This window comes from Aptenodytes forsteri, unplaced genomic scaffold, assembly GCF_000699145.1.
Source record: "Aptenodytes forsteri isolate BGI_AS27 unplaced genomic scaffold, ASM69914v1 Scaffold354, whole genome shotgun sequence".
NCBI lineage: Eukaryota > Metazoa > Chordata > Aves > Sphenisciformes > Spheniscidae > Aptenodytes > Aptenodytes forsteri.
Window position 1 is genome coordinate 1,277,457 of NW_008795043.1, and position 16,621 is coordinate 1,294,077.

The 16,621-nt window shown below is 37.5% G+C and overlaps 1 protein-coding gene across 1 annotated transcript in view; it reads left to right on the top strand.

Moving 5' to 3' along the window:
* Window positions 1-16,621, top strand: part of ATM (ATM serine/threonine kinase) — an 86,817-nt gene that overhangs the window by 63,855 nt on the left and 6,341 nt on the right. The window contains 11 exon segments of the mRNA XM_009276957.1: window positions 4,715-4,834; window positions 5,891-6,108; window positions 6,872-7,079; window positions 8,035-8,148; window positions 8,555-8,713; window positions 10,086-10,224; window positions 10,586-10,674; window positions 11,981-12,121; window positions 13,114-13,230; window positions 14,668-14,817; window positions 16,067-16,232. Coding sequence (XP_009275232.1) covers window positions 4,715-4,834; window positions 5,891-6,108; window positions 6,872-7,079; window positions 8,035-8,148; window positions 8,555-8,713; window positions 10,086-10,224; window positions 10,586-10,674; window positions 11,981-12,121; window positions 13,114-13,230; window positions 14,668-14,817; window positions 16,067-16,232 — 1,621 coding nt within the window.

Sequence of the window (16,621 nt, forward strand, 5' to 3'; positions counted from 1 at the left end):
AGTTTATGTACTGAGCATGACATCACATGGTATGGAATGTCCCTTTGGCCAGTTTGGGTCAGCTGTCCTGGCTGTGCCCCCTCCCAGCTTCTTGTGCACCTCCAGCCTTCTCAGTCGGTAGAGCATGGGAAGCTGAAAAGTCCTTGACTAGTGTAAGCACTACTTAGCAAACAGTTAAAACATTAGAGTGTTATCAACTTTGTTCTCATTCTAAATCCAAAACACAGCACTATACCAGCTACTAGGAAGGAAATTAACTCTATCCCAGCCAAAACCAGGATAACCATAAATTTGTCCAGTCACTTTTTAGATCTGTGTAAGCTTTTAATATCCAAGAAAACCCTGCAACAAGGAGTTTCACAGCTTAATTCCCACTGTTTTAAAAGCCACTTCCTTTTGTTCGTTTTGAACACCCTATCTTCATTTGATGTTAGTTCTGATCTTGGAAAAAACACCGAACGCATGTTCCCTATCTCCATTCTCCATAGTGAGGTACCTTTTTATAGTTACACTTCCAAACAAGAATAACTGTTTCGCAGTCCATTGTTGTATACAAGAAGTCTTTTTCCCCCTCTCATGCATCACTTAACATTTATATTTTGCTGGTAATTTCATCAGGTTTTTTTCATTCCATTTATTGTCCTGTATTGTTTGTCTGCAGTTCCTCAGTCTGTCCTTGTTTTTATCACCTTGAATAACTCAATATCATCACCAGATTTTGTGTTCACTGCTCATCACCTTCTCAAGATTAATATCTTTTGAACTGCACAGATGACTGGATCTTTGGAGGCTTTTCACTGGTGACCTAACTCCACTGTAAAAAGTGGCCCTTTTATTTCTCTTTCTGTTGCCTTAGTTCTTTATCCATCCAAGAATCATGCGTTTTATTTCTTGCGGCTTAGTTTCTTCAAAAGCGTTTTGTAGAACCATGTCACATGACTGTTGGAATCTGTTGGAGTAGGCTGAATCAGACAGATCTTCCTTTGCTTGTGGAGTTCTTCAGGAAGTTCAGCTGAGTTGGGAAATGGGATACATCTGAGGATGCTAAGAGAGTTGGCTGATATGTCAAAGCCACTTCTGTATCATCTCTGAAAGATCATAGAGATCATCCATTCCTGATGACTGGAAGAGGACAATTGCACCCATCTACAAAAAGGGCAAAAAGCAAGATCAGAAACTACAGAGCAGTCAGACTCGTTTCAGTCCCTGGGAAAATTACAGAACGGGTCTTTAGGGAAGCTGTTGCCATGCACGTGAAGGAAAAGGACGTGGTTGGGAAAAGCCAACAGAAATGCACTATCATGCTTGACCAACCTGATTGTTTTATGTGATGAAACAGTTTGCCCAGTAGACATGGGACGAGCTGTGGATGTCACTTACCTTGATTTTAGCAAGGCATTTGACATAGTGTCCCACAGTTTCCTTCCTGTCGTGGTTTAACCTCAGCCGGCAACTAAGCACCACGCAGCCGCTCGCTCACTCCCCCCCGGTGGGATGGGGGAGAGAATCGGAAGGGTAAAAGTGAGAAAACTCATGGGTTGAGATAAAGGCAGTTTAATAGGTAAAGCAAAAGCCACACACGCAAGCAAAGCAAAACAAGGAATTCATTCACTACTTCCCATGGGCAGGCAGGTGTTCAGCCATCTCCAGGAAAGCAGGGCTCCATCACGCGTAACGGTTACTTGGGAAGACAAACGCCATCACTCCAAACATCCCCCCCTTCCTTCTTCTTCCCCCAGCTTTATATACTGAGCATGACGTCACATGGTATGGAATATCCCTTTGGCCAGTTTGGGTCAGCTGTCCTGGCTGTGCCCCCTCCCAGCTTCTTGTGCACCTCCAGCCTGTTCAGTCAGTAGAGCATGGGAAGCTGAAAAGTCCTTGACTAGTGTAAACACTACCTAGCAACAACTAAAACATCGGTGTGTTATCAACATTGTTCTCACCCTAAATCCAAAACAAAGCACTGTACCAGCTACTAGGAAGGAAATTAACTCTATCCCTGCTGAAACCAGGACACTTCCTGACAAGCTGGTAAGATACAGACTGGATAGATAAGACCACAAGATAGATGGAAAACTGGCTAAACTGCTGCGTTCAAAGGGTGGTTGTTGGATGATTCAGAGGCAGCCTGGTAGCCAGTCAGAAGTAGAGTTCCTTAGAGTTTGTCATGGGGTCTGATACTATTTTTATGACTGAGATCTCTATGACGGGACTGAATTTCCTCACCAAATCAGCAGATAACAGCAAACATGAAAGAGATATTCTGGAAGGAAGAGCCACCAGTCACAGAGACCTCAGTAATTTGGAAGATTGTGCCAATAGGAATTGCATGAGATCAGTGGGAAGTCCTTCACCTGGGATAGAATAGTCTCAAGCAGCATTACAGGGAGGGTCTGACTGGCTGGGGTGTAGCTTTGCCAAAAAGGACCTGGGGGTCCCAGTGAAGAGCAAGGTAAAATGATTCAACAGTGTGCCCTTGTAGCAATGAAGGTGAACCATGTCCTGGGCTGCATCACCAAGAGTGTAGCCAGTAGATTAAGAAGTGTGATTATTCTACTCTATTTGGCACTTCTTAGCCCACACCTGAAATAATGTGTCCAGTTTTGGTCTACCATTCAAGAGAGACATCGAAAAATTGGAGAGTGTCCAGCAGAGGGCCACCATGATGATTAGAGGGTTGGAGAACTTTGCAAAGGAATAAAAGTTATAGGGATTGGGTTTTTTCAGCCTTAAGAAGTGAAGGCTTAGGGGGATCTAGTTACAGTCTTCCAATACCTGAAAGGTAGTTATAGTGAAGACGGAGGTAACTCTGCTCACAGAGATGCTCAGTGAAAGGGCAAGAGGCAATGGCACAAGTTGTTTCAAGGCAAATGCCATCTGGATAATACAAGAAGAAAATTCTTCACCACTAAACACTGTGAACAGTGTGCCCAAAGAAGTGATGGAATCTCCCTTGCTGGAAATGAATAGTCAAGACTCGGTTTAGGACAGTCCTGGAAAACTTAATCTAAAGCCCTGCTTTCAACAGAAGGTTGAGCCAGATGATCTCCAGACGTTCCTTCCAGCCTTGACTTTTCTGTCATTCTACGATGTCCTTTTACAAAAGCTGTTCTGGCTTTTCATATTAATCCATCTGTTCTCTTTGTGGGGTTTTTTTGCTAATTTGTCCACTTCTGATAAGAGCCTTACTGACCTGTGCTTCCCTGGAACTTGTTAAAATACTGATGTCACATCTGCCACCTGCTACATATTAAGGCAGTTTTAAGCAATAGCTTTTATACCTCTTTTAGTAGTTCAGTTATTTAATCTGTGAATCGCTGTAGACCTTTCAGAAAAATACATTCTGATCCTGGTGAGTTGATAGTTTTCATTTTGTCCGTTTGTTCAGTAGCCTTTGCTGTTGACACTTCAATAGCAGACAGACCTTTGAATCCCTCATAAAGAAAGGCTTTGCAGTGGGGTTCTTCAAGCTCCTCCGCAGTGAACACAAATGCAAATAATTTAAATTTTCTGCTTATCTTCTCAGAGCGCTATTTGTTTTATAACTCTCTTGTCTTTTTATCAAGTGGACTGTCTGGTGGCTAGCTGCTCCTAATATGTTTAAAAAATGCTTTTTTATTATTTGTTGAGTCTTCTTCAAGTTGTTTGGGTTTTTTGGACAGCCTGATGGTGGGGTTTTATTTTTTTATTTGACAGGATATTTTATGATTTTTTTTTTAATAGATTTTCTTTTTCACTTTGACAAAACTTCATTTTGAGTACTGATGTGGTAAAAATTCCTTCATCATCCTTACCCTTGTGTTTAGCTATGATGGCTCTCTTTGGGTATTTTTTGGAGGGTAATAAACATTTGCTTTGAATCCATGTACATTATTAAGGAATATCACACTTCAGAAAAGCTGGAAAATTTTGGGTGAAGTTCTCCATGCATGTCTAGGCAAAATCAAGAGTTGCTGCTTCTCTTTTGATTTTCATGATTACTCCATGAATCAGTTGGTGAGGGCCTCCAAAAATTCAGTTGTTCTCTCACCTTCCAGTGTTACGTTTACCCTGTCCACAAAAGGAGGTTTTGTCTTTTCACAGCCTATGATATCCTTCAGTATTTCACAGTCAGCGTTGCCATCTTGATCAGGTGGTCTTTAATATGTACCCTATACTAAAAGTATTTTGGAAACTTGTCCTACTATACAGTTAAAGCTGAGCTTCCAGTCTGGAGGCAAGTCCTTTGGAAACCCGCTCCATCATCTCAGAGCACTTTTAACCAAGTTTCCATGTAGAGGTCTGTCTGAAGAATTTAATGATCACACAGTTACTGCAATTCCTGAATGTTTCCTACAGAGTGTACTATATGGTACTTCAGACTAAATGGGGATGTCAGAAAATATAATTCTGGAAACATGCTGTGAATTTATGTAACTTTTATTACATTTTGTCATTGGTTTATTCTGTTTTTCATTGTTCAAACTGTCAGGTATTTAAAAATAATGTGCTCTCCTTTACTATAGAATGTGAATGTGATATAAGGTTATTGACTACTGTAGATGTGGATGGTAAATGACTCTGTAGATACATTACATGTAATAGGCCCGAGTGATTGAATTATATTCAGGGTTTAAAAGCTTTATAAATTGCCTACCTCATATGTAAAAAGTATTTTTATTTGGTGCCTTCCTCTTTTTTCTTTTTTTCCCAAAAACTTGCTTTCTCAAAGGTTGAGAATGATCCTCATCTGAAATTGGTGTATACAGAGTGTCTGCGGCTATGCGGAACCTGGTTAGCAGAAACATGCTTGGAAAACCCTACAGTCATCATGCAGAAATACTTAGAAAAGGTGCATCCAGTCTTTGAAATGTGCAGTCTTTGAGATAATGCTGTGCTAAAATATGTTGTTAAAATGTCAAGTAAATTTTACAATGCAGCCTCTATTTTTCTGGATTGAAAATATGGATTCTTATAAAAATATTATCATTTCACATAGCGTTGTATAAAATTGTGATCTTATAAAATATTCAGAATATGGCTTTAAAGAATTCATAGTGAAACTTCTGTGTAATATTGGCTTAAAAGTTCAGTGATAATGACTGCTAGTCCTGTTTCCCTTTCCTATGTCACCCCATCCTCTCCTTCTCAGGACAGATCATTCACTTAACATGTTTTCAGTATGGGGATTGTATTCGCAACAGTCTCTTTCCAGGTGCTGGAAAGTCTTGTACTAGTGTTTCAAAGTACTGTAATTTTTTTTAAACTCTTAGTAGTAGAAACATTTTTATTAATATTTGCCTACTCTGCATTTCTTTATTTCATCCTAATTTGTGAAACTCTACATAGTTGCTTTTCTCTGTTAACTCTCTACATGGTTTCTTCACTCTGATGATTAAACTTTCACATATAATTTCCTTCTCTTTTTGGCACTTTTTGGACTGTCTTCTATTTTTTTCTCACCATCTTATGATATAAGGGTGTAAAACTATTGTAAAACTTCATGCTTTACATGAAGTTTTAAATATAAAAAAAAAAAAATTTTTTTTTGGTTTTAATAACCATACAGGAGACTCCTGTATGGTTATTAAAGCTGTTTCATACAGGATAATCTTTTTGACTGTTTGCACTGAAACACTCCTCAAAGATCAAATTCACTTAGGAGAAGAATATTCAGCCTGGTGGGTTTTAGTCTGTATGCATATATATTCCATCATAGGCAACTTTAAATAACCTGTTCGAGCAGATGACCCTGCTTGAGCAGGGGGGTTGGACAAGATGACTTCCAGAGGTCCCTTCCAACCTCAACCATTCTGTTTTTCTGTGATAACAGAGTTTAATCAAGTATTATGCAGCACTATTAATATGATTATCAGTCTTACCATCATTATTGTAATTTCCCTTTTAGGCTGTGGAAATTGCTGCAAGCCACAGTGGAGACAGCAGTGATGAGCTGAAGAAAGGAAAGATGAAGGCTTTCCTGTCTTTGGCTCGTTTCTCAGATAATCAGTACCAGCAAATTGAGAATTACATGAAATCCTCAGAGTTTGAAAATAAGCAGGCATTGCTGAAGAAGGCCAAGGAGGAGGTTGGCCTCATAAGGGAGTGCAGAGTTCAGACAAATAGGTGAGCATTCAAATAGAGAGATGGTTACTATGGATCCATCAAAGGCTCCATCTTTACTAATTCTCTGTCCCTCTGGGCAAGTGGTGCAGCATGGGTCACATCTCTACAGCTCAATTTTTCCTTCTCTTCACAAAATAGTGGCCAAATCTGTAGTGCTTGTTGCAAATAGTTTCTGAACTGTGCCTGAACATGGTCTAGGAGAGTGCTAGATAGCATGGGCCAAAACTAAGCCAAGGAGTGTTACAACGGTTAAACGGTATGGATGATCATGGGCCAGAATTCACATTTATTCCCTGGATCTGTTTAGTTTATTTGACAGAGAAAACGTTACAGAGTAAAAAATAAATGTTTGAGATTTTTATCTATCACACATTTGGTGAAAGTCCAGAATTCATCTTAATACAGAACTCTTAAAGATTTAGTAAGAGCAATTGCAGAAAAATTTGAACTTCAGCAGTTGGAAACTGAAGTTCTTACACAATGATCTGTACTGGATACTCACATTTACACCAGTATTGAGATTAAACCATAAAAAAAGAAAAAAGACACTAACTGAAAATTTACTTAGAGTGGGGGGTCTCTGTGGACATACACCAAAGAAATAGCTCCCACAATTTGGTTTCTCAGTTTTTTATTTTACTGTGCTTGTACATACAAAACAAGTAAAAAAATGTTAAATTAAGTAAGCAAGAGAAGTAGGGACAGCCTTGCCTGTAAGTTCATTGAGAGATAATTTGTTGTTTAAAAATGTCTGTTCACATAGATATACAGTGAAGGTTCAGCGAGAACTTGAACTGGATGAATGTGCCATACACGCCCTAACTGAGGATCGTAAACGTTTCTTGTGTAAAGCAGTGGAGAACTACATCAGCTGTTTACTAAGTGGAGAAGAGCATGACATGTGGATCTTCCGACTCTGTTCCCTGTGGCTTGAAAATTCTGGAGTTGATAGAGTCAATGAAATGATGAAGGTATGTGTCTGCTGTTGCTTTTTCTTATTATGCTTTGACATTAAATTATCCATCTTTCTTCTACTTCTCCTCCTGTGTTTCTAGAAGATGAATTATAGTGCTGTGCAGTATGCTTTCCTATTATCTCCTTAACTTTTCCCTCAAAATTCACTTTTTTCAGTCATCATTGCTCATCAGTTAGTTTTTCATCAGTGAGAGCTGTAATTCTCAATGCGTTTTAATTTAACTTAATTTAATTTAGCAGTTTAATTTGACAAGTCTGTATGATTAAGCATATCTGATGATCTTTCACTGTTGTCACCTTGTTCTTTACATACCTTGGATACTACCCATCTTCAACATCCTTTAGTACATTATTCTAGTTTATATTATATATACTTCTAGGTGAAAGGATGTGCTTTCAGATTGTCTCTATAACACAGTAGCCAGGGACCAGTAAAGTTCTCATTCTCAGGCTGGTTCTATCGTTTCTAGGATCATGCAGGAAATGTGTTAATTCTTACCTGAATGATCTGTTTATAACGGAGATCTGTATAATTTAATTCTTTGCTTTGCATTATAAGTAACTTTGAAAAATAGAGAAGTGTTCCTTTACTCATATTTTTAACACACAATTGTTTCTTGTCTTAAACTAGATTATTATTTTTTTTAATTAGGATTGTCTCTTGCCACAAAGAATCTAGAAATGAATTCTGAATCAATATTTCTAAGCTCTGCTCTAATAGAATAGAAAATAGTAGTTTTCTTATGAAGGACTTGTAGCATTCAGGAGACATGGACCAAGATGATGTGATACTCACTGGACTGCCATTTGATCACACAGCAATGACTGCTCTCAGTTTTAAAAAACAAAAAAAAAGCAAAACCAAAATTGCTAGCCCTTACCTGGTATTTTATGATTACAATTTTTTGTGGTGTTTAGTACAGCTTTCTAACTGAATTTTCTCTACTACAGAAAAATGCAGAGAAAATCCCTTCATACAAGTTTTTGCCTCTGATGTACCAGCTGGCAGCTCGGATGGGAACCAAGATGATGGGTGGTTTAGGATTTCATGAAGTTCTGAATAATGTAATTTGTGCTTTTCGTGTCTAAAGATACCTTGATTGGCTTAGTATTGCATACTTCTAAACAATATGCATTTTCCTTTGTGCAGTTACAGCTAAATGAGTTATGTAGGTGATAAAGATGTATTAAAAATGAGTGATGCAAAATCAGTATAGTGGGGGAAGAGCGGGAGAGGATTGGGGACTTTTTTCCTTGCTACTTAATTGATTTTCTTGTTGTATAAGAATAGTCTTATGCAGGTATAGGAATATACTTTGAATGTATTTTAGTTGTGGAAATACCATCTAAGTATTACTTTTTATTTCTTATTAGGAACCTTAGAAGGTCAAAAGAATTAATAATGTTAATTAAGTAATTTTTTTCCTCTGTACAGTTTTCAATAATGGGATCTTTTTGGTTTTCTTGACAGCTAATGTCTAGAATTTCACTGGATCATCCACATCATACTTTGTTTATAATATTAGCCTTGGCAAATGCTAACAAAGATGAACTCCTCACAAAACCAGATGCAAAAAGAAGAAATAAGTTAATTAAAAATGCACCGAAAGAAATCTCCCAGCTTGATGTGGTGACTACACAAAGTTCTATTCTATTAACCACGTTCAGTCCTTCCATTTTGTTAAAAAATGAAAAAAAAAATTATGTCAAGGGGTATTTTAGTGTACTTTGGCAAATGCTAACAAAGATGAACTCCTCACAAAACCAGATGCAAAAAGAAGAAATAAGTTAATTAAAAATGCACCGAAAGAAATCTCCCAGCTTGATGTGGTGACTACACAAAGTTCTATTCTATTAACCACGTTCAGTCCTTCCATTTTGTTAAAAAATGAAAAAAAAAATTATGTCAAGGGGTATTTTAGTGTAGAGCTCATCAGCTGACTTTTGTTAAGAAAGAGTAGGAGGAAAAAAGTACTTCTAATAATTAAAAAAACTCCTTTTGTGCATACATTGATAATTATTATTGAAAGAAGTAATTATGGGGTTGAACAAAACATGGTTAACGTTTCCTGCAACAAATAGCCCCAATTATTGCGAAGAGTTTTGTGATAAATGTCCTTGATGTGTGATTCTGTAAAAGGCATTTTAGATGCCACAAAGATTTGAGTGGGTTTATTGTCAAAAGTGCATACTGAATCGAGTATTTTTTCTGCTTTGAGTGGTAACATCTGTTCTATCTAAGTATTTAGCCTTGTGCAGTATATCTTTTGTTCCTTTATATGACCTTTATATGGTAAAAGCCACGATGATGGGTAATACGGAACTGTGGCTTCACGTTAATGTTGTTATTGCTTAATTTTTGTTGGAACCTGTCTTTGGAATCATCTCTTACCTAGATTAATGCCCCTTCTTTCCCCTGTCACTAGAGGCCTGGCATGGTGCTTTGTCATTACCCTCCTACCCCCCACACTGATACAACTTTTCACCACATTTTTATGTGGCTTTTTTTCGCTTTTCTCTCAGATTTGTGGTTCTTTTGTGGTCCCACCCTTAGGAGTAGGATTATGCTAAACTCAGCTGAGTCTCTCAGAGTTAGGCACAGAAGGGATGCATGGTCAGATTTTTGCCTTTTGCATACAGGCTTTTTCTTCAGTTGGAAGGAAATAACAGAAGTAGGAAGGTGGTGGGAGAACATCCAAAACTGCCTGTCCCTTTTTCTGAAGAATTTTTGCAGGTTTTTTGCACTTTGCCTGGACAGATTTGCTCCCTCTCCATCCCCGATAATATTTTACTTTATTCATTATCTCAGATTAGACAACACAGAACTTTTCTTCAAATTACTTCTGCTCGTATCACAAAGGGCTGTCCATTATTGCAATTTTCTCTGTTTTCGTAGGATGTATCTCAATTGTACTTATTTGACTGCATGTTATGATGCATCTTTAATCTTACAAGGTGTAGTTTGCAATATCTGATATTTGTATTCCGTTGGGGGTTTTTAGGACAGAATGGAGGCTGCTAGGAATATAATCAATATCGTAAGGAAAAGGAGAGCTCGTATGGTTAGAGACATTGAAGCACTTTGTGATGCTTACATCACATTAGCAAATGTAGATGCTACTCCATGGAAATCTCAAAGAAGTAAGTCTTGGAAAAATTATTTTTGTTGTCAATAGTGAAGATATATTTTATTTTCTTGGATTAAAAAGTTTATTTCTAAATATTGATATTTAGTTAAAGGAGATACTGTGCTAGCACTGTGTCCTATTTTTGATAAATGTAGAACTGAGTCTGGATTAAAAGTCATAGTAATTACTTGCACTGTAAGGTTCAGACTTTCTGAGTATGAAACTCCAGAAAACTCCAGTTGTGCTGTGGTGGTCATCATCAGCTCGACAGAAGCATGCAGTGAGGTTTTGGGTCCCAAAAGCAATGTAAGCTGTTTTTTGTGAACTTGATGTATGTTTATAGTTCTGAATTTAAAAATATGAATTCCTTTTAGTTACAGAAGGAATAAGTATTCCAGCTGACCAGCCAATTATTAAACTGAAGAACTTGGAGGATGTTGTTGTTCCTACCATGGAAATTAAGGTGACTGAAGTTGAAATAAATATACACTATAATATCATATCTTAGAATCAACTTCGAATTTTTGTAATGGCAGTCAGGGCATATATCTCTTCATCAAATTCCCATGTTCTTTACAGGTCAGCCTACCAGGGGTACTTTCCTGTCAGGTGGGAGATGCAGCATGAGATACTTCCCTTAGGCTTTAGAGGACCTCAACCCCAAGTCTTATATTTGCTGGATAGTGGCATATTGTATGAAGATGGCTTTGCCACTGTTACCACTGACTAGTCTTCCATTGTCAAAAGGGGTGATGAGCTACCTAAATCACAGAGAGGATCTTATTTTGTAGGTGCTAGCTCAGAGTTTCAGGGAGGCACTTAATGTCCAGAAAGTTGTGAGAATTAATAGGTATGCCTCTTCGGCTGTTCCTAAATGGCCAGCTTACATGTTTTTACCATTCAGTAATGGTGAATGATCCATTCCCATTAGCATAAGTGGTTGATTGGATGGATGCATAGGCATTCATTCTTAGATGCCGCATGCTCTACCTAGGAAACTTACCGGTTTCAGGAGTGTAGAGTTGCTTTTTGGGCCAGCCGCCTAAAATTTACATGTTATAAAGCCAAACTTCCCTCTGTTGAAGTTCCTCAGGCTATGTCTATAAAGCTAAATAAAAAAAGCCAAGGGACATTATGCCGTTTGACTTCAGAGGCCAGAAATTGCCACCCATGCTAAATAGCATTTGTTTGTAGGGCTTCTGTTGGCCCCAGGTGTTGCTCCTTTGTACAACTCGATTGTCTTTGCCTTTCTTCTTCTCCAGTACAAACTATCTGAAATAGTTGGAGGTCTGCGATGTAAACAGCTGGAGCGCTATTTCCTTACAGCTAACTGAGTGGGGTTGCTTTGTAGCATGAGGATATGGAGGATGGCTGAAGATACAGATCCTGTAGATTGCAGCAGTTTTAGGATTGTAGATTGGGTCCATTTGCAGCCTAATGTAAGCCTAATGCCCCCCAACTGTACATGAACGTTTTCTTGAGAGAATGCTAGTTGGGACAGGCTGAAATTGTGACAGATCTTGTTTAGTGGAAGTCTGCAGCACCAGGTCCCCTCTACCAATGAGGTGAACAAGGAGGAATCAAACTCACTCCTTTGCTCAGCATATTTTTGTAGCCTTTGTGGATATTACCCTTGTAGATGATGGAATGCTCATACTAATATTTAGCATATAGTCTGCTAATGAGGTTTGCAAACAACTCATTACCACTTTCTCTGAGTGAAATGGCGGTAATATTTATATTAATTTTAAACTAATTTATAATTTCAGGTGGATCCCACGGGACGATATGAAAATTTGGTGACAATAAGATCTTTTAAGCCAGAATTTCGGTTAGCAGGAGGCCTGAATCTGCCTAAAATAATAGATTGTGTAGGATCAGATGGTAAAGAAAGGAGGCAGCTGGTTAAGGTAGGTTCTGTCAGTTGTAATGACGTCTCAGAGACTTGGCATGTTGGAAGTTTTTTTAAGTTCTCGTGTCAGTTTTCTCAGGTATCACTTCTGTACAATGAGCAGACTTTTCACAGTTCAGTGTCAGTTTTCCCAGTTCAGGAATGCTTTAATAAAGGAAATTACAAAGTAATAGTAAGTAATATTATAATAATATAATATAAATAGTAATATAATAAGTAATAATATTAACTATTTTTGTAATTATTTTTCAACAGTGCATGTAATATACACTAGCTTCCCTGACAACTACCAGACCTGCGACTTGTTGTCATGTCTCAACTAGTGACCTGGAGTGTACAGCAAATAAAAGCCATCAAAATTTGGTGTTAAATACCTCCTTTTTTTCTTTCTTCCCCGTAGAAAAAGAATTACAGTTCAGAGACAAAAACATGCAGTTAGAAACAAAAATCTCTCAAAAAAATTATTTCTCTTCGAACTCAATTGATTTCATTCTGTCTGTCTTTGAAAGTAAACATTCAGCAGCTGCTGGGAGAATTCTGGTTTGCTGTTAGGTATGGGGTAGTTCTGAAAGTTTTAAAGAGAAGCATGAATCACTAGATCAGCATCCGATAATCAGAATTGCAGTACCAACTGATGCTGCTTCAGCTGTGTGCTGGATTGCTGAATACGGTGAATGAAACATCTGTTTTTTAAAAGGGTACCATAAGGCATGTAGGTTGATTGAAACCTTAATCAAATAACATTTGTCAAAAAAAGAACAAAAAGGTGATGATTTAAGTTAATGATGGTTCTGCTTAAGCAGCTGAGCACTATTAGATAACCAAATACAGAGAAAAAAACAATTGTTAATTTACTTTTTATTACAGGTGATTATTGTGGAAAAGTAACTTGTGCTTTGTGAATTTTTTAAAATAATTTTTTAAAGTTGCTGAACAAGAAGTCGGATGCTGAAAAGTGTTCTTTAACTGCTTTTTCTGTTTATGCTAAAGGGGCGTGATGACCTGAGACAAGATGCTGTTATGCAACAGGTTTTCCAGATGTGCAATACATTGCTCCAGCAAAACACTGAAACACGAAAGAGAAAATTAACTATCCGAAGATACAAGGTAACCCTGAACAGCCGCTGCAGCAGAGGAATAAATGCTACCAATAAAGCATTATTTCCCCATTCTCCTCTTTTTAACCCAAAGACAATATAAAAGTGTATTTATTTATGTGTTATTAAAATAGTCACTGTTCCTTAAGGTACGGAATAAACAATTAATACAGTTTAATTACTACAATTACAACAATTATTACAATTTAATTTTTTTCAAAATCCTTCAAAAAAAATTCTGATGCCAAATACATATTTAAATACTCTTCAAAGCTTTCTTTAGATGAACTTATAATTGAAAAGAAATTAAGTCATGCACTGTCCTTGAATTGTAAGTTGCTAGTCGTTAAACTTGAGCATACAAGTTTGTTTATGAATTCTCATTAATTTTAGTCTTGCGATATTCCTTAATTAATAATTAATTTTAGTCTTGCAGTATTCCTCACAATTGAATCCAGAAGTCCCATCTAGGGTCTGTTCATACAGAATCTGAATTGCAGAACTGTTTTTGTTGGAATTGGGAATACAGGAATAAATTCTTACTGTGAATGCAGAAAATGTATTTGAACAGGAACTTTCCCCTCCTCCTTCCTTTTTAAGTGCTTTGGTTTATAACAATAGCTATGAAGGTGACCTCTGAATAACTACTCTCTTAGTAAAAGTTCTTGTCCTTGACAAATGAGAAATGTGCACTCCAGAATCTCTAAAGGAGCTTATCTGAGTTGCTAACATAGTTTTAAGAATTCACAGGTGGAGTTGGAGTCACATTTTTTGAATAATTTTCGATGAAGACTCAGGTTTTTATGTGTGTGAAAATGAATGAGAGCAGGGAAAAAGAGAATGGGCGTTGCATTATGAGATAAAGAGACTTCCGTAAGAAAAGAAAATTGAAGGAAACAGGCAGTAGCTATTCCTCTGAGGACAGGAGATCGTTCATTCTGGCCAGTTCTGTCTGCTACAGAAACTGAGGTAACTATTGCAGACAGTTACGAAGTGAGAAACTGTTCCCTAGGATGGGAAGCAGACTAAGACAAGCCTAGTATGTTCACACAGCCACCATGTGTTTGTTCCAGATTTTACTTTTTATGTGCAATTTGCACAATGCTTGTATTATCCTATTCAAGCATAGCAAGCTGTTGGCAATCGCAGGTCATCCAGAATACTGACGCAAATGTGCAGATTGAGTATAATCATTAAGCTGTACTGAAGTACCTAGTGGAAGGTTCTCTGGGCTAGGAAGAAATTTGCAAGTATTTGATAAAATATAGAAAAACCTTGAGTGTACTTTATGTATGTATACATGTGTATTTAGAACATATATTGTGGTCAGCTGTATGGTTTGGTCTTTTTAAACAAACACAAATACGCGCCCATGCTCTGCAGCGTGCATATTCATAGTTGTGTGTGTATAACCCTCCCCCATGCAGCAGTGGTTTTGTTTTTACAGGTGGTTCCCCTTTCTCAGAGAAGTGGTGTTCTTGAGTGGTGCTCGGGAACAACTCCCATTGGGGAGTTTCTTGTGAATGTCGAAGAGGGAGCTCACAAGAGATACAGGCCAAAAGATTACTCCAGTTATCAGTGTCAGAAAATAATGATGGTGAGTCAAAATAATTAAAGGAAAATATCTGGCTTATATTCTTTTACACAGAGGGTTGGGGTTTTTTACAGATTTGCGGAGAATTATATACTATGCTTTTAGTATATAATAATGAATATGACCAGTGGCATGGAATTAACAGTGCTTCAGACTAATCTGAATGCAGCCTGGGAAGAGTTTTTACAAAATGAAAAATTGCTAAATGAATGACTGTTGCAGGAAAGATTTGAATACAGCTGAATCTCCAAGAAGTCTGTGAACTCTTTTCTAGAATATAAATCTATTGGAATTCCAAAATGATCGTTACAGAGACCCAACAGAGTCAGTATGAAGTTATCTTACAGATTTAGTTTATATTTGTCATGTTTCTCGTTGCATTAGAAAATCATTTTATTTTCATGAATAAACCAAAATTCTAAATACTAGTCCTTGAAAACAAAAATACGGTTTTAGAATGCAGCTGAGATTAATGTAATGTCTTAATTGCTCTTAGACAGTGTGAAGGGGTCTGGCTTCTCCTCCACCGTGACAGCCATGTACCCTCCACCCCCCACAGTGAGTCAGTTCAGGGAGCTAAGCCCAAAGAAGACTAACCTTATGTAAACTGGCAGAAAAAGACCTGGTTCAGTAGCTACAAGTAGGGGAAGGTTCTTTCTTCTGATGGTAGCTAGCTGCTAGATGGATTCATCTGCTTTAGTTTAGTTCCACAAACCACCTCACCATACATTTAGAAAGTTGCAAATTTTACTTTATATCACCATGATTGTGCAAGAAATTATTTCCTTTTAAATCTGCATAGTACTAACAGGATGAAAGTATATTTAATTTTGGCTTTGTGCAGCTTTTGCATGTGAATGAGTGAGAATGACTTTCTCACAGTGACATGAGCCATCAGATAAGCAAAGGTACCAGTACAGAGGGCAAGAGGAATTATCTCCCAACAAGATGCATGTACCTGTACATGCATGTAAAATAGGTACGCTTGCTGAGCCAAAGAAATGGGAGTGTGTTTTTTACACATAGCCCATGAGTTGTGTATGAAAATATAATTGTTTAGTAAGATAGATAGGTGCATTAATGATTGCTGTAAGAGAGACATTAATTCATAGCTCAGAGAGAGAAAAGAGTGAGAACAGCATTTGATGGAGGGGAGAGGGGTAGGAAGGAGGAATGTATTCCTTTCAAAGCAAGAGGTAATTTCCTTTCAAAGTAGTCAGTCACTGGGAAAACATTTCTTACTTGTTTAAAGGATGCACAAAAGAAACATTCTGAAGAGAAATGCAACATCTTCATGAAAGTCTGCGAGAACTTTCAGCCTGTGTTTCGTTATTTCTGCATGGAAAAATTCCTGGATCCAGCTGTGTGGTTTGAAAAACGATTGGCGTACACTCGCAGTGTGGCTACATCTTCTATAGGTATTATATTGGATTATTAACATTGGCTTTTAGATTATGTAAACAAGGAGTTTATACCATTTCAGAGGTAATGGCTGTTCTGCTTTTGTCACATGTCAGAAAAGGGGGAGTAGGAGGTAAAAAATGCCAGCAAGAACACCAGCATTATTTTTGTAATTAAGATTTCTGATTCGTTCCCCTCGTCACTCCTTTCTGCAATAGAAAGACATAATGAGATTCGGTGTTTCTTTGTTTTATATAATGGTTTGTATTTTTAGGTTCTAGTATTTTTTTTAAAGTTTCTACCTTGACTAATCCTGTTGTTTTGATTTAACGTTTATTCATTTCATAGAATCATAGAATCATTAAGGTTGGAAAAGACCTCTAAGATCATCAAGTCCAACCGTCAA